The following is a 19,116-nucleotide window of genomic DNA, read 5'->3' as shown; positions in this document are numbered from 1 at the left end:
CAGTCTGCACTTAACACCCGAGGATGAGCAGTCAATCAGGAGGGCAGTGAATCTACTGTCCTCTGCTGCAGCCTACTGCATGTTGAATAAAATTATTTGAATATTTGAAATATTAATGTCAATGCGTCTGGAAGCCATAGAGAGCAGGTGCTCCTCTTCATTCTGTCCCTGCCTCATATCTATATGCAGAGCAGTATGGTGCCTCTGGTTCAAGGGAGAGGTGCATTCTGGGATGGCTAAAGAGAGGGGCTTTGGAATGAGTCAGACATCAGGGGATCTGGCCATTGGAATAATGCACAGTAGTGAGACAAGGAGTTCCCTACCTATCTAGTGAATGATGCAAACAGTCACACAGGATGAAGAACACTAGGTTACTTGGCAAACGTATAATTCAACTTTACAATAGTTTCTGCAACTGTCTCCAGCCATTGTGTAGACCCAGCAACACAATTTAAGAACACTTGCACCGCAAAGAATCACCCATCAATGTAAAGCCTGACTGATTCATTTAGAATTTGTCCTCTGCCGAATCCATACTTTATAGAGCCCCTGTGACACAAAGTATCTGCTGTCATTGAACAAAGGAACTGCACAGAATGTAAGTCACCACATTTAGAGCCCAAGGTATCGCCCATGGTCTCTCCTGTATAATATATTCAGTCAGCCCAACCACGATGGCCTTGAACCCTTTACTTTATCCTCCTCTTCCTCTTTCCTTGCTCTCCCCCTCTTTCTCTCCAATTGTGTGCTTTGAATAGATATGAGGTGTATTTAAGCTTGTAAATGAAGTAATCTGGTTTGAACATACCTGGCCAGGTAATAAGATCACTTAAAAATAATTCCCCCTCCCCCAATCTGCTCAGATAAAGAGGGTAGGAGGGAGATGCAAAAGAGTGAGACTTCAAAACGGAATCAGAGACTCAATGGAAATAAATGATTGGATACCGAGAGTAAATGGAGCAAACAGACATTGTAGGAAAATAATCAAATAAATAGGGAAAGGACGTAGGAGGAGATAGAATAAGACAAAATAGATTATACCGTGACTTGCTGAGGCAGAGGGCAATAGCCTTTTGAAAAGCTGAGCTAATTTCCATGATTAATAATGCTGCTGAGCGCTGATTGTCAGATGTGGTTACTTGTGACAGGTGGTGGTTTCTTTTTACAGTATGATGTGGAGGTTTCAACAGTAAGCCGACAGTTGTCCCTACACATTCGATGGAGGGGACAAGCTTGGAACAGACCCGTGTCTAGCTTTAGGTTGGTTGGAAGCCCTAAGGCTGTGGTGGGGGGATTTTGGGTTAGATCTTGTATGGAGAGCAGTTGGAGACCTAGACGATCAGTCGGACTTCACCACACCACATCTCCTCAGCAGGCAGTAGCTCTAATCTCCTCAGGTCATCCACACAGTGTTGACCTACCATCACATCTTGACTTTTTATTTTTATTTTTTTTGTTGAATTTTACCCCTTTTTCTCCCCAATTTCGTAGTATCCAATTGTTGTAGTAGCTACTATCTTGTCTCATCGCTACAACTCCCGTACGGGCTCGGGAGAGACGAAGGTTGAAAGTCATGCGTCCTCCGATACACAACCAACCAAGCCGCTGCTTCTTTAACACAGCGCACATCCAACCCGGAAGCCAGCCGCACCAATGCGCCGGAGGAAACACCGTGCACCTGGCCACCTTGGCTAGCGTACACTGCGCCCAGCCCGCCACAGGAGTCGCTGGTGCGCGATGAGACAAGGACACCCCTACCGACCAAGCCCTCCCTAACCCGGGCGACGCTAGGCCAATTGTGCGTCGCCCCACGGACCTCCCGGTCGCGGCCGGTTACGACAGAGCCTGGGCGCGAACCCAGGACTCTGATGGTACAGCTGGCGCTGCAGTACAGCGCCCTTAACCACTGCGCCACCCGGGAGGCCCTCATCACATCTTTACTAACACTTCTGGGGCTGGTTTCAGAAGGCTTTTTCTAATGATAAATGAAACATACTTCAGGCACTCCAAGGCTTTTCCAATGTGTTGGACTACTCATAGTCCTTTACGATGGGCTCCTGAGTGGGGCAGTGGTCTAAGGCACTGCATCTCAGTGGAAGAGGCATCACTGCAGACCCTGGTTTGATTCCAGGCTCTATCACAACCGGCCGTGATTGGGAGTCCCATAGGGTGGCGCACAAATGGTCCAGCATCATCCGGGTTAGGGTTTGGCCACGCTAGGCTGTCATTGTAAATAAGAATGTGTTCTTAAAACTGACTTCCCTAGTAAAATACATTTTAAAAAGGAACTGTAGATTTTTCATTCGTGTTTATGCCTCAAAGCACTTGCATTTGACTATACACTGTCTTCAGAAAGAATACCACCCCTTGACTTATTCCAAATTTTGCTGTGTTACAGCCTGAATTTAAAATGTATTTTTTCTCACACAGCTGCACACAATACTCCATAATGACAAAGTGAAACAAGTTTTTAGAAATGTTTGCAAATTTATTGAAAATGAAATACAATCAATAGTGAAGCAGCTTTGGCATTGATTACAGTTGTAAGTCTATCTGGGTACTGTAAGTCTCTAAGAGCTTTCCACACCTGGATTGTGCAACATTTGCCAATTATACTTTTCAAAATTCTTCAAGCTCTGTGAATTTATTTGTTGATCATTGCTGACAACCATTTTATTTTGGCATATATTTTCAACTAGATTTAAGTCACAACTGTAATTTTGCCACTCAGGAACATTTACTGTCTTCTTGGTAAGTAACACCAGTGTAGATTTGGCCTTGTCTGATGGACAGCAGACTGAACCAGGTTTTCCTCTAGAATTTTACCTGTGCTTAGCTCCATTCCGTTTATTTTTTATCCTGAAAAACTCTTCCGTCCTTAATGATTAAAAGCATACCCATAACATGATGCAACCACCACTATGCTTCAAAATATGGAGAGTGGTATTCAGTAATGTGTTGTGTTGGATTTGCCCCTAACATAACACTTTGTATTCAGGGCAAAAAGTTACTTTTTCTTATCCCAGCCCCCATCCCCGCAGGAGGCCTTTTGCCTTTTGGTAGACCGTCATCGTAAATAGGAATTTGTTCTTAACTGACTTGCCTAGTTAAATAAAGGTTAAATAAATAAATAAAATATTAATAAATCAATTAAAATTGCTTTGCTACATTTTTTTACAGTATTACTTTATTGCCTTGTTGCAAACAGGATGCATGTTTTGGAATATTTTTATTCTGTACAGGCTTCCTTCTTTTCACTCTGTCATTTAGGTTAGTGATGTGGAGTAACTACAATGTTGTTGATCCATCCTCAGATTTATCCTATCACAGCCATTAAACTATGTAACTGTTTTAAAGTCACCATTGACCTCAACTGAGTTAGGAAGGAAGCCTGTATCTTTGTAGAGACTGGGTGTATTTTCTGGTATATACCATCCGAATTGTAAAATATCACCATGCTCAAAGGGATATTCAATATCTGCTTTTTTTCTTATCCATCTACCATTAGAAATGTCTTAACTTCCTGACAAACAACTAAACATCAGAGACATACTTCATGGAGATAGATAAGGCTAAGTAAAGTGTAATGCATGACCTAGCATATGAGCAGATAGACTGAAAGAAGGATGCTCAGAACTCAACACACAGACATAACGGAAGAAGGCTGCTAATAATACACTGCAGAGCAGAGCCAGGCCAAGACTCACTTTTACGCCAGCACCATGTCACACTAACCCAAATAAACATCCTTAGAACATTTTACTCACAAATTATACACACGTTGCTGCAAGCTTATTCCAACATTAGAGGGGCTATGATCTACTGCAGATTTAAATCATATCCTTTACTCTCATATACATCCCCTCTAATAGACATAGTGACACTTTAATTTCCATGATAAAAAATGTAATCACTATTGGATGACACATACCTTATGTGACCGTCAGTACAGTCATCAGATCCACTATTTAACTGATCTAAATGCTCACCTCAGAGGCCAAATGAAGTCAACCACTCCCCAGCCAAGGACTCCACTAGGTCATCTGAGAAACAGGCTCCACTCCATATTAGGTGGATGGGTTTAATATCTATATTATTGATCAGCCCATATAGCTGCAGATCGATCTTATCTGGTCTCCACACAGGCAGACTAGCAATCAGTGAGAGAAGATATGGGAGGCTAAAAGTGTGTGTGTGTGTGTGTGCGTGTGTGTGTGTGTGTGTGTCCTCCTATGACATGAAGAAGATAAACATGGTAATTTGTGAACATAGTGTTGTGAGAGGAAAACATTCCATGCAGGTAGTTTACTGTAGATACTGCAGAGTGGAAAATCCAAACAGCTAAATCGGTCTGAACACAGTTTATGGAAAAACGTAATAACTTTATTAGCATGATAATAATAATTAAATGACTCTTTATAGAATAACCACAATTTAAAACCAGAATTTTCAAAATAAAGTACAATCAGCTTCTGGCTCCCTCTGTGCTTCTGACTGGCAATAGACAAACCAACCTTTTCTGTCCCTTGATGGAATTATTGATTACAATTATGAACTTTTCAAATATAATGCCTGCTGCTGGTCTAATCAGTCGTCACTCGGTACAGTTGTGATTGGCTAGCAGCCCACATACAGTAGCTATCCCCTGGCAGCACTTATTGCCAGACGAAACAAAATGTCTGTTCCAGTGTCTGCCCTTACTTCATTTATCCTCACCACTGTTTCCACAGTGAGACAATGCCTTCAAATGTTCAGTAAAACAGTATGACACAGTAAGACAAAGCGCCAGTGTGATAGGGGTTATTGTAAGTGAGGAGAACTGAACTCACCTCTACAGACGTTGCCGTTGTCTGGCTCAAAGCCAGCCTTGCAGGTGCAGCTCCCGATGGGAACCATCCACTCCCCATCTCCATTGCAGTACAGCTTGATGGGAAAATCCACCTCCTCTGAGTTAGCGATGCACGTGCCTCTGGCAATGACCAAGGAGGTGCTCTCGGCGCCCGTCATGGTTTCGGGGAAGTTGGCAAAGTTCTGCACCACGCTGGGGCACTTCTTATGGAAGACACGTACAGACAGCAGAGACATGCAGGCCCCGTAGTCCTGGAAGGCCAGGTAGAAACCATTATGAGATAGTGGGCCGAAGCTCCGCACCTCCGTGTTGACCTTCATCAATCGTCCACCGAAGTCCACCTGGGAGAAGCTCTCGTCAGCCGCAATGGTGTCCACCTTCAGGTAGGGGGCTTCCATCCAGAAGGCGGTTCCCTTGGTGGTGGCGATGACCGAGTCCGTCTCGTAGTAGTAGAGGTTGAAGGTCTCCTTACAGGAGCCAGGGACACTGGGGATGGAGCTGCAATCACGGACAGTGAAACGCATTTCCACATAGACACGCTGAGCCCCTCGTCTGTCGATGTAGGTGGTAAGGAGCCAGTTGTTCTGGCTGGGCTCGAACACGTTACACACCTGGTAGGTCCTGATGGTGTTGAGGTTCTCATCGTAACCACTCACCTCCTCCCACTGTGGAGAACACACACACACACAACAAACACAAGTTAGAGTAAGGCATCAATCAATCAACACAATCCACTCAGGCATAGCCAGGTAACCACAGACAAGTGGTCCAACTAAAATCAATCTTGGGCAGTTAGGACTGAGCAAGGCCTCACCACATTAGGACATTTGGTGCATTACAGACGTTGGATTATACGTGGTATTGAATTAGAGCCTGAGGGAAAGGATGGCCCATAGCCTCAAAATGAGCTGCCTAGTTAATGGAGTCAGCATTAAAGCAGTACACACACACATTAGGAGGCTGTGAGCCGGCCATAAAGCACTGATAAGACTTAAGCACAGCCAATGCTTTCCCTACACCATTAATTCACACATTAATTAATTCACACATTACCAGTTCTGTGACGGACCAGGAGCACTGCTACTGTGCATTAACACCACTGGTAAGTCCTTCATAATCATTACAGAAATGTGTGTGTGTGTGCACTGTGTATGTGGGTGTGTTGTGTGAGTTGTGTATATGTGCAATATGATGATCTACTAATGGTCCTAATAATGTTGAAACGCCCACTTCTCCACATGATGAGCTCCTTATTTCCTTAGACCAACGGATGGCCCACTCGATGGCCACAGCAACCCATAGTCTTGCAGATTAAGGAATGCATGGATAAAGAAACACTAGTGGAGAGTACACTACACACCAACCCCCTGGGAGTTCTTGTTTTCTCCAACAAACCAGGCCTTCTTCAGGGAGGAGAGATGGATATGACGGTGTGTGGATGTGTGATGCATAAGGGTTGTGTGAAACGAGAGGTGACGTGGTGAGTTGTGGCTGTTGGGGAGAACTGGAGCGGTGCATTGTGGGAGTTGCTGTTGAAATAGTGGCCAGGAGGAGCTGATCACAGAGAGCTGAGATGATTAATGAGTTTACAGAGAGCCCTGACACAAGTTAAACCTTCTATTTTTTCTCAGCGCCTCTCCTTCGCTCTGCGCCTCTTCGTTGGGCTGACCATTCATCAGAATTAGAGCGACTTGTCCCTTTCAACACCAAGCAGACATTAATACAGCCAGGTACCAGCCACAGAGAGAGAGATGGAGGAGGGGTGCCCGGTGCAGCCAGAGCCAAGCTAAGGAGACCATCCATGTCCGCACTATCCACAGATGACCTATTTTACAGAACATAAATTGCTGTGCCACAACTGTGCCATGCATCCACTGTTCCCTAACCAAGCAAACATAACGGCTGCCTTAAGAATACAAAACAAGGGACTTACTGTACTCTTGAACGTTGTAATGGTAGAATGCACAAGGTGCAATTTCGAAATTGGGTAGTGCATCATCAGTTCCTCTTGTCATGTCAGTCATTGAATACCTTAGAGAGCTATTTATAGACCTGTCATAAATGTCCAGATCAACTAACCCATGTCAGCGAATGTTTTTTTTAATTCTGGTTTTTAGGCTCATAGATATTATTGTACTTCTTTAGTCACTCAAATATCACGAGTAAACATTAGACATAGCAAAACATATAGAATTGCAAGAAAATGTGCTTTAAAACCCACACTGCGTCTCACAAAGACACGTCGGTATGAACCAAAAGTCTCCTATTTAGACTCCAGACCAAAAGGACAAATTTCCACCGGTCTAATGTCCATTGCTCATGTTTCTTGGCCCAAGCAAGTCTCTTCTTATTATTGGTATCCTTTAGTAGTGGTTTATTTACAGCAATTCGACCATGAAGGCCTGATTCATACAGTCACCTTTGAACAGTTGATGTTGAGAGGTGTCTGTGTCTTGAACTCCGTGAAGCATTTATTTGGGCTGCAATTTCTGAGGCGCGTAACTCCAATGAACTTATCCTCTGCAGCAGAGGTAGCTCTGGGTCTTCCTTTCCTGTGGCGGTCCTCAGGAGTGCCAGTTTCATCATAGCGCTTGACGTTTTTTGCGACTGCACTTGAAGAAACTTCCAACGTTTTTGAAATGTTCCATATTGACTGACCTTCATGTCTCAAAGTAATGATGGACGACCGTTTCTCTTTGCTTATTTGAGCTGTTCTTGCCATAATATGGACTTGGGGTTTTACCAAATAGGGCTATCTTCTATATACCCCCTCTACCTTATCATAACACAACTGATTGGCTCAAACGCATTAAGGAGGAAAGAAATTCCACAAATTCACTTTTTAGAAGGCACATCTGTTAATTGAAATGTATTCCAGGTGACCTCATTCAGCTGGTTGAGAGAATGACAAGGGTGAGCAAAGCTGTCATCAAGGCAAAGGGTGGCTATTTGAAGAATATCAAATATATTTTGATTTGTTTAACACTTGTTTGGTTACTGCATGATTCCATGTGTTATTTTATAGTTGAGGTCTTGAATGAGTAGGTGTACATTTGTGCCTTTTTTCAATGCTGATTTGAATGTCATTGAGAAAACAAAAGTAATCCTAGAATTAATCATCTAGTTTTTCAAAAGAATCTGTAATCTGATTAAAATATTTTTGCTGGTAACGTAACGGATTAGAGTTTTTTTGTAATCAATTTCCTACAGCGGTACTTCCCTACCCTGCTTATAGTATTCCGAGTGGTGATGTAAGGCTTGCTACCTTGGTTAGACCCATTGGATACACTTATGGGCCTATAGCATTCAGATGATAATGGTGTCAGACTGAAGACATATTATGGTAACATTTATCCTACACTAATTCTAAGAGGATTTTCACCAATCTACAAGTGTAGACCTACAAAATTAATCTAAAACACATTTGCACTAGGTAAACACGTTTTGTAAACACAACAAACGAAATGTTAAGCATTAGTATTTCTTAGTTTTGTAACGCCAAGAATTGGTCCTTGGTGAGTGTGCGCCGGTCAAGCACGACTTTTAACCACAGTTTACGGGGCTTTCGTTTTTGGTTTATCCGGGTTAAGAGGTCATTTCATTGTTTGTTGTAAACACTAATGTTTATGTAAATTAAGTCTTTGTTTTCATTAACAGGTAAAATATTGCCATTATGGTGTGAATCATGCTATAGGCTAGTTTTGCCTTTGAAGTGTAACATCAATGTTCATTAAGAATTTCCCTGTTTAAAGGTGTGAATGGATTATGCCAGGTTAGGGCACGATGCCCAGCTGTTCTCCTCAATCAGAGAGATGCTTGTCTAGGCGTGAGTTTATGGGTGTTTTGTCCTGTGTTTGAAGCGCTTCTGCACTTTGTCCTCGAGTTGAGATAATATTACTAGTGGCAAAACGTTTATGTTTTTCGTCAACCACTATTTTTCATAATTTTTTACATTTTATATTTGATAAATATGCTACATCTCTGGATCAAGTCTTCTCCATCACCTGCACTGTAAAAAAATATATATATATATTTTGCACCTGATCTAGGCTACTGTCTAGGCTACTGATTCTGTCTCAACTGTTGCTGCTCCAGATCCTAATGACTAGGAAGCCGGGTGCTCAATATTTAACAAAAGTCCAAACAGAAAGCAGAGGTAGTGTTAATTGGGCTTCTAATAAAAACCTGTCATGTCCTTGTTGTGAGTGTCCCAGCAAACACAATCAGTGGAGATGATTAAATGAAGCTGTTTCCCCGTCACCTCTTAGCCAGGCAGGCAGGCAGCTAAAGAGAGTGAGGGGGTGGCTGGACGGATGTATGGATGGCTTTCTGAGAGAGAACAAAGCAGCCCTGGGAGCAGATGCAGTGTCTCACTCTCTGTGTACTGTATGTTTGTGTCCTCTCCTCTCTGTGCTACTCTCAGATAGATAGAGAAGAAGAAAGCATCCCATGGCACCTCATCACCTCGGCCCCACTAGGTAAAAATAACAGAGTATTCAGCTGCACCTCATTGGTCCTGGTCCCGCTGCTTTATTCACTTCTACAAATAAACCTGAGAGCCACACTCACTCCTCTGGAGCTGGATGTACTATCCATATGTGTATATTTAGAGAGTAAATGCATATGAGAGGGAATCCTTTAAACAGTGGACAACATCCACTACATCAGATGCTATACCCCCAACAACACAGTTTTGTTGTAGTCCTGGACAAACACTCCTGATTCGACTCATTGAGGGCCTGACGATTAGTTGACAAGTTGAATCAGGTGTGTTGTCCAGGACTACAATAGAAATGTGTACTGTTGGGGGTACTTGTGGACCGGGGTTGGGAACCACTGTGCTATATGATATACAGTGCCTTGCGAAAGTATTCTCCCCCCTTGAACTTTGCGACCTTTTGCCACATTTCAGGCTTCAAACATAAAGATATAAAACTGTATTTTTTTGTGAAGAATCAACAACAAGTGGGACACAATCATGAAGTGGAACGACATTTATTGGAATATTTCAAACTTTTTTAACAAATCAAAAACTGAAAAATTGGGCGTGCAAAATTATTCCGCCCCCTTAAGTTAATACTTTGTAGCGCCACCTTTTGCTGCGTTTACAGCTGTAAGTCGCTTGGGGTATGTCTCTATCAGTTTTGCACATCGAGAGACTGACATTTTTTCCCATTCCTCCTTGCAAAACAGCTCGAGCTCAGTGAGGTTGGATGGAGAGCATTTGTGAACAGCAGTTTTCAGTTCTTTCCACAGATTCTCGATTGGATTCAGGTCTGGACTTTGACTTGGCCATTCTAACACCTGGATATGTTTATTTTTGAACCATTCCATTGTAGATTTTGCTTTATGTTTTGGATCATTGTCTTGTTGGAAGACAAATCTCCGTCCCAGTCTCAGGTCTTTTGCAGACTCCATCAGGTTTTCTTCCAGAATGGTCCTGTATTTGGCTCCATCCATCTTCCCATCAATTTTAACCATCTTCCCTGTCCCTGCTGAAGAAAAGCAGGCCCAAACCATGATGCTGCCACCACCATGTTTGACAGTGGGGATGGTGTGTTCAGCTGTGTTGCTTTTACGCCAAACATAACGTTTTGCATTGTTGCCAAAAAGTTCAATTTTGGTTTCATCTGACCAGAGCACCTTCTTCCACATGTTTGGTGTGTCTCCCAGGTGGCTTGTGGCAAACTTTAAACAACACTTTTTATGGATATCTTTAAGAAATGGCTTTCTTCTTGCCACTCTTCCATAAAGGCCAGATTTGTGCAATATACGACTGATTGTTGTCCTATGGACAGAGTCTCCCACCTCAGCTGTAGATCTCTGCAGTTCATCCAGAGTGATCATGTGCCTCTTGGCTGCATCTCTGATCAGTCTTCTCCTTGTATGAGCTGAAAGTTTAGAGGGACGGCCAGGTCTTGGTAGATTTGCAGTGGTCTGATACTCCTTCCATTTCAATATTATCGCTTGCACAGTGCTCCTTGGGATGTTTAAAGCTTGGGAAATCTTTTTGTATCCAAATCCGGCTTTAAACTTCTTCACAACAGTATCTCGGACCTGCATGGTGTGTTCCTTGTTCTTCATGATGCTCTCTGCGCTTTTTACGGACCTTGATTACACACAGGTGGATTGTATTTATCATCATTAGTCATTTAGGTCAACATTGGATCATTCAGAGATCCTCACTGAACTTCTGGAGAGAGTTTGCTGCACTGAAAGTAAAGGGGCTGAATTATTTTGCACGCCCAATTTTTCAGTTTTTGATTTGTTAAAAAAGTTTGAAATATCCAATAAATGTCGTTCCACTTCATGATTGTGTCCCACTTGTTGTTGATTCTTCACAAAAAAATACAGTTTTATATCTTTATGTTTGAAGCCTGAAATGTGGCAAAAGGTCGCAAAGTTCAAGGGGGCCGAATACTTTCGCAAGGCACTGTATGTACAGCATACCGTACTATGGTAAAAGCTGTGTGTTTTCATAGTGAGTGAACATGGATGATCAGACTGGACCAAGTCTTTCCTCTTTTCCACTGTGTTCATCCACGTTCCAGTAAAAGTGTCCTCCCTCTCTAACCTCCTCTCTCCTGTCCTCCACCTCTCTCAGGATTACTCTGTCTGTGTGACTGTGAGTGGAGGAGAAGGGGAAGAGAAGAGAGGCGTGATAATGAGGACCGTCAGCGGCAGGCAGACAGCACCACGGTCTGAATCAACAGGCTCACCTGCATCAACCCTAATGAGGTAACAGAGTGTGTGTAAATGAAACAGCAGGGAACAAAGAGCCTAGGCTCCACTGCTCCCCATCCCACTGCTCCCCATCCCACTGCTCCCCATCCCAATGCTCCCCAACCCAGCCAGATGCTGATTAAAGTTAGATGTCTCTTTTAGACTGACCCAATAGAGGGAATATGCAGGAGAGCCCACTAGTTTAAATTCGTGAACTCTGGGGGGTCTGTTTGAGTGCTCTTCCTCCTCATTACTGTGATCTGGGCCGTCTATGAAGGAAAAAGTGGTTTAGTAGGTGGAAGTTTTGAGTGCTCCCACCCATCCAAGACATACTAAATTCTCAAAACGGTGCCCGAGGAGGGTATGCAGCATCATCAAGGACCCTACACACCTCAGCCATGAGCTGTTCTCTCCCTTACCGTCGGGCAGGCGGTATCAAATCAAATTTTATTGGTCACATACACATATATGGCAGATGTTATTGTGGGAGTTATTGCTTGTATTGCTAGCTCCAACAGTGCAGTAGTATCTAACAATTCACAGCAACACACACAAATCTAAACGTAAAAGAATGGAATCAAGAAACATAAATATTATCATGAGGTCTGACACCAACAGACTCAGAGACAGTTTCTATCCACAAGACATCAGACTGCTGAACACTTGAACTGGACTGACCACCTGCTCTGATTCTCCACACCTTAGCCCAGACACTCTCATTCATCCACGCAACCACAGACACACACACACATATACAGTGGGGCAAAAAAGGTTTTAGTCAGCCACCAATTGTGCAAGTTCTCCCACTTAAAAAGATGAGAGAGGCCTGTAATCTTCATCATGGGTACACTTCAACTATGACAGACAAAATGAGAAAAAAAATCCAGTAAATCTCATTGTAGGATTTTTTATGAATTTATTTGTAAATTATGGTGGAAAATAAGTATTGGATAGTGTGGACAGTGCATTCGAAAAGTAATCACACCCCTTGACTTTTTCCACGTTTTGTTGTGTTACAGTCTTATTCTAAAACGAATTAAATAAAACACTTTCCTCATCAATCTACACATAATACCCCATAATGACAAAGTGAAAACAGGTTTTTGGAAATGTACATAAGTATTCAGACCCTTTGCTATGAGACTTGAAATTGAGCTGCATCCTGTTTCCAATGATCATCCTTCAGATGTTTCTACAAGTTGGTTGGAGTCTAGCTGTGGTAAATTAAATTGATTGGACATGATTTGGAAAAGCACACACCTGTCTATACAGTATAAGGTCCCACAGTTGACATTGCATGTCAGAGCAAAAACCAAGCCATGAGGTTGAAGGAATTGCCCGTAGAGCTCCGAGACAGGATTGCATCAAGGCAAAAATCTAGGGAAGGATACCAAAACATTTCTGCAGCATTGAAGATCCCCAAGAACACAGTGGGCTCCATCACTCTTAAACGGAAGAAGTTTGGAACCACCAAGACTCTTTCTAGAGCTGGCCGACTGGACAGACTGAGAAATCAGGGGAGAAGGGCCTTGGTCAGGGAGGTGACCAAGAACCCGATGGTTCCAGAGTTCCTCTGTGGAGATGGGAGAACCTTCCAGAAGGACAACCATCTCTGCAGCACTCCACTAATCAGGCCTTTATGGTTGAGTTGCCAGATGGAAGCCAATCCTCATTAAAAAGGCACGACAGCCCGCCAAGAGTCTGCCAAAAGGCACCTAAAGACTCTCAGACCATGAGAAACAAGATTATCTGGTCTGATGAAACCTAAATTGAACTCTTTGGCCTGAATGCCAAGCGTCACATCTGGAGGAAACCTGACACCATCCCTACGGTGAAGCATGGTGGTGGCAGCATCATGCCTTAGGGGATGTTTTTCAGCGGGCAGGGACTAAAGACTAGTCAGGTTCAAGGGAAAGATGAACAGAGCAAAGTACAGAGAGATCCTTGGTGAAAACCTGCTCCAGAGTGCTCAGGACCTCAGACTGGGGTGAAGGTTCACCTTCCAACAGGACAACGACCCTAAGCACACAGCCAAGACAACGCAGGAGTGGCTTCGTTACAAGCCTCTGAATATCCTTGAGTGGCCCGGCCAGAGCCCGGACTTGAATCCGATCAAACATCGCTGGAGAGACCTGAAAATTATTGTGCAGCAACGCTCGCCATCCAACCTGACAGAGCTTGAGGGGATCTGCAGAGAAGAATGTGAGAAACTCCCCAAATACGTGTGCGAAGCTTGTAGCATCATACCCAGGACGATTAAAGGCTGTAATTGCTGCCCAAGGTGCTTCAACAAAGTACTGAGTAAAGGGTGTGAATACTTATGTAATTTTTAGATGTGTTCATAAATTTGCTAAAATACACACAAACATTTTAGACTAAGGCTGTAATGAAACAAAATGTTTTTTAAAAAGTCAAAGGGTCTAAATACTTCCCGAATGCACTGTAGCTGGAAATGAATCTCTCCTTCAGTGAGAAAACAGTATGTTCCTCTTTCATCATGAATAAAAAGAAAAATTGCTTTAAAAGGAAAAAAGGATGAAACACCACAAAGCTGTTTGAACACAGCAGGGTTTTGGAACAGTTTGTTCCTACTCATACAGGCCTGTATAGCTTATAGCAGAGAGTTATATTGTGGGCCCAAAAACAGAAAATCAGGAGTTAAAATCAACTGTTCATAACAGAGTGCTCAATATGCTCTGGTCTTCACAGATCTGAAATACATCCTGTGTGTTTGCGTGTGTAAAAATGCATCGGTTTCTTTGTGTATGTCTGTGTAAAGAACAGTAATTTCTGGTGGGAGGGGTTTCAATTTGAAAATGTTTATGAGTCAAGTGGGCATGGCTTGAGTCAAGTGGGCATGGCTTGTTATATAAGCCATCGAGGCATTCTGTTAGAAAGGGCAAAACGAGCGACCTAAGAAGTCGGTGCCAGGTGCACCGGTTCCAGGATCTCAGAAAAAGGTCTGTTTACTGGGCTTTTTATGGATGACAGTGTCTAGGGTTTACAAGAATGGTGCGACAAACAAAAAACATCCAGGTCAGTGGCAGTCCTGTGGGTGAAAACAGCTTGTTGATAAGAGGTCGAAGGAGAATGGTGGTGCAAGCTAGCAGGCGGGCTACAAACAGAAAAATACAACAGTGGTGTGCAGAACACCATCTCAAAACGCACAACTCGTAAGTCCTTCTCACAAATGGGCTACTGCAGCAAACGAACATACCAGCTTCCACTCCTATCAGCTAAAAACAAGAAGAAGTGGTTCCAGTGTGCACGCGATCCCCAACACTGGGCAATTGAGTAGTGGAAAAACATTGCCTGGTCCGACAAATCCCTGTTTGGCATAAGCAGCATGGGCCCATGGCTCCATTCTGTCTGGTGTCAACAGTACAGGCTGGTGGCGGTGGTGTAATGGTGTAGGGAATGTTTTCCTGGCACATGTTAGGTCCCTTGATACCAATTCAGCAATGTTTCCATGCCCCGAAGAATTCAGGCTGTGCTGGAGGAAAAGGTGTGTCCGACCTGGTACTAGATGGGTGTACCTAACAAACTGACCACTGAATTAATTATTGTATGTACTGTATGTAATGGTAGAATCTATTAGATACAATTGCAGTGGGTTCTTGACTGAAGTTAGAACCTGGCTCTAAATGTCTGTGTAGCATCAGGGACAGATACAAGAGTCTAATCTAACTTCAGATTCTATTACACCATCCCCAGGTTAAACAAGTAATGATCAACATCCATGTCGTGCATTTTTTGGGGGAGGAAGAAGAGCAGACTTTATAGGAAGGCTTAATGTGAAGAGGAGTGTGGTGGGAATGTGAGCGAGGGATAAACTCTGACTCCATAGCGAGTTCTCCCTGTGGATCAGAGGATGGAGGGATGATGGAGGGGTACAGGCACTTCACAGGCAGTCTCCTCTGTTCCCACACTCACCCAAATCGCTGTACATCCCGTACACACCAACACACGAGTGCCCAGTTCAATCTTCTCAATTCATTGTTTCTCTCTGACCCACTAAACGTTTAATCTAACAGAGCATCTAGCTCCGGGTCATGCCTGTATTTCACCACACACTCAATTTATCTGAAGGAAGAAAACTCACTGTTCTTCACTTTATAACCTACAATTTTGAAAACCCCTGCAATCTCATCTCCCTCTGTCTATAGGGACTCAGTGTCCATATGAGTAGAAGACTATAGAAAAACACTGGATTTACTCAGAGGACCTTGATGAAAATGAGAGGGACAATTTCAAAAAACTGTTTCATCATAATGTCAAAGATATTATTGACTTTTTATTTAACTTGGCAAGTCCGTTATTAAGAACAAATTCTTATTTACAATGACGGCCTACCCCTCCCCTAACCCGAATGACGCTGGGCCAATTGTGCACCGCCCTATGGGACTCCCAATCCGGGTGTCACGCCCTGACCATAGTTTACTTTGTATTTTCTATGTTTTGATTGGTCAGGGTGTGATCTGAGTGGGTATTCTATGTTTCATGTCTTGTTTGTCTATTTCTATGTTCAGCCTGATATGGTTCTCAGTCAGAGGCAGGTGTTCGTCATTGTCTCTGATTGGGAACCATATTTAGGTAGCCTGGGTTTCACTGTGTGTTTGTGGGTGATTGTTCCTGTCTATGTGTTTTTCACCAGATAGGCTGTTTAGGTTTTCGTTTCGTTTCGTTTCGTTTCGTTTCGTTTCGTTCGTTACGTTTTGTTTTGTAGTATTGTATTGGAGATTCGTGTTTCGTATTATTAATAAACATGGATCGTAAACCACACGCTGCATTTTGGTCCGACTCTCCTTCGTATGAAGACGAAACCCGTTACAGAATCACCCACCACCAACGGACCAAGCAGCGTGTCAACAGGCAGGAGCAGCGCGAGGAGAAGCGCAATAAGGATTTCTGGACATGGGAGGAAATCCTCGACGGGAGAGGACCCTGGGCTAAACCAGGGGAGTGTAGCCGCACTAAGGTGCAGCGGGAGAAGAAACAACAGGAACAGCCCAAGGAGGAGTACAGTATGGAGTATACTACTTGGGAGGAGATCGACAGGTGGGCGGCCGACCCAGGGAGAGTGCCGGAGCCCGCCTGGGATTCGCTGGAGCAGTGCGAGGAGGGTTACCGTAGAATGGAGGCGGTGAAAGCAGAGAGGCGCTGGTATGAGAAGGCAGCACGGCGACGCGGATGGAAGCCTGAGAGGCAGCCCCAAAAATTTCTTGGGGGGGGGCTAACAGGGAGTATGGCTATGCCAGGTAGGAGACCTGAGCAGACTCCCTGTGCTTACCGGGGGGCTAGAGAGACCGGACAGGCACCGTGTTATGCAGTGGTGCGCACGGTGTCTCCAGTGCGGGTGCATAGCCCGGTGCGGTATATTCCAGCTCCGCGTGTCTGCCGGGCTAGATTGAGCGTCGAGCCTAATGCCATGAAGCCGGCTCTACGCAGCTGGTCCCCAGTGCGTCTCCTTGGGCAGGCTTACATGGCACCAGCCTTGCGCTCGGTGTCTCCGGTTCGCCTGCATAGCCCAGTGCGGGCTATTCCACCTCGCCGCACTGGCAGGGCGACCGTGAGCATTCAACCAGGTAAGGTTGGGCAGGCTCGGTGCTCAAGAGCTCCAGTGCGCCTGCACGGTCCGGTTTTTCCAGTACCACCTCCACACCCCAGCCCTCCGGTAGCAGCTCCCCGCACCAGGCTTCCTGTGCGTGTCCTTGGCCCAGTACCACCAGTGCCAGCACCACGCATCAGGCCTACAGTGCGCCTCGCCTGTCCAGCGCTGTCGGAGCCCTCCTCCTCTCCAGCGCTGTCGGAGTCTCCCGCCTGTTTAGCGCTGTTAGAGCCTTCCTTCTCTACAGCGCTGCCGGAGTCTCCCGCCTGTTCAGAACTGCCAGTTAGCATAGAGCTGCCAGTTAGCATAGAGCTGCCAGTTAGCATAGAGCTGCCAGTTAGCTTAGAGCTGCCAGTCTGCAAGGAGCTGCCAGTCTGCAAGGAGCTGCCAGTCTGCAAGGAGCTGCCAGTCTGCATGGAGCTGCCAGTCTGCATGGAGCTGCCAGTCTGCAAGGAGCCGCCAGAGCTGCCTGTCTGCAGGATGCCGCCAAAGCTGCCAGTCTGCAAGGAGCCGCCAGAGCTGCCAGTCTGCAAGGAGCCGCCAGAGCTGCCAGTTAGCATGGAGCAGCCAGGGCCGCCAGTCAGCATGGAGCAGCCAGGGCCGCCAGTCAGCATGGAGCAGCCAGGGCCGCCAGTCAGCATGGAGCAGCCAGGGCCGCCAGTCAGCATGGAGCAGCCAGTCAGCATGGAGCAGCCAGAGCAGCCAGTCAGCATGGAGCAGCCAGAGCTGCCAGTCAGCATGGAGCAGCCAGTCAGCATGGAGCAGCCAGAGCTGCCAGTCAGCATGGAGCAGCCAGTCAGCATGGAGCAGCCAGAGCTACCAGTCATCATGGAGCAGCCAGTCAGCATGGAGCAGCCAGAGCTGCCAGTCGTCCAGACTCTTCCAGATCTGCCAGTCGTCCAGACTCTTCCAGATCTGCCAGTCGTCCAGACTCTTCCAGATCTGCCAGTCGTCCAGACTCTTCCAGATCTGCCAGTCGTCCAGACTCTTCCAGATCTGCCAGTCGACCAGACTCTTCCAGATCTGCCAGTCGTCCAGACTCTTCCAGATCTGCCAGTCGTCCAGACTCTTCCAGATCTGCCAGTCGTCCAGACTCTTCCAGATCTGCCAGTCGTCCAGACTCTTCCAGATCTGCCAGTCGTCCAGACTCTTCCAGATCTGCCAGTCGTCCAGACTCTTCCAGATCTGCCAGTCGTCCAGACTCTTCCAGATCTGCCAGTCGTCCAGACTCTTCCAGATCTGCCAGTCGTCCAGACTCTTCCAGATCTGCCAGTCGACCAGACTCTCCTAGATCCGCCAGTCGACCAGATTCTCCCAGATCCGCCAGTCGACCAGATTCTCCCAGATCCGCCAGTCGACCAGATTCTCCCAGATCCGCCAGTCGACCAGATTCTCCCAGATCCGCCAGTCTACCAGATTCTCCCAGATCCGCCAGTCGACCAGATTCTCCCAGATCCGCCAGTCGACCAGATTCTCCCAGATCCGCCAGTCGACCAGATTCTCCCAGATCCGCCAGTCGACCAGGATCTGCTGAAACCGCCAGCCAGCCAGGTTCTGGTAGTTTCTACTACCTGCCTGGGCTTCCTCTCAGTGCTGAGCTTCTTCTCAGTGCTGAGCTTCCTCTCAGTGCTGAGCTACCTATCTGTCCCGAGTTACCTCTGTCCCGAGCTGTCCCTCTGTCCCATGTTATCATTGTGGTGGGTAACCTATTTAGGGACGTTTAGGAGGGGGATTAAAACTGTCATGGAGTGGGGTCCACGTCCAGCGCCAGAGCCGCCACCGCGGACAGATGCCCACCCAGACCCTCCCCTATAGGTTCAGGTTTTGCGGCCGGAGTCCGCACCTTGGGGGGGGGGTACTGTCACGCCCTGACCATAGTTTACTTTGTATTTTCTATGTTTTGATTGGTCAGGGTGTGATCTGAGTGGGTATTCTA

At 45.5% G+C, this 19,116-nt stretch overlaps 1 protein-coding gene across 1 annotated transcript in view; it reads right to left on the bottom strand.

Moving 5' to 3' along the window:
* LOC139406598 (ephrin type-B receptor 1-like) overlaps positions 1-19,116 on the bottom strand; it is a 185,236-nt gene that overhangs the window by 111,359 nt on the left and 54,761 nt on the right. The window contains exon 3 of the mRNA XM_071149361.1: positions 4,830-5,514. Coding sequence (XP_071005462.1) covers positions 4,830-5,514 — 685 coding nt within the window. The remainder of the gene's footprint in view (positions 1-4,829; positions 5,515-19,116) is intronic.

Source organism: Oncorhynchus clarkii, chromosome 4 (assembly GCF_045791955.1).
Source record: "Oncorhynchus clarkii lewisi isolate Uvic-CL-2024 chromosome 4, UVic_Ocla_1.0, whole genome shotgun sequence".
Classification (NCBI taxonomy): domain Eukaryota; kingdom Metazoa; phylum Chordata; class Actinopteri; order Salmoniformes; family Salmonidae; genus Oncorhynchus; species Oncorhynchus clarkii.
This window is presented reverse-complemented; position numbering and strand designations above follow the sequence as displayed.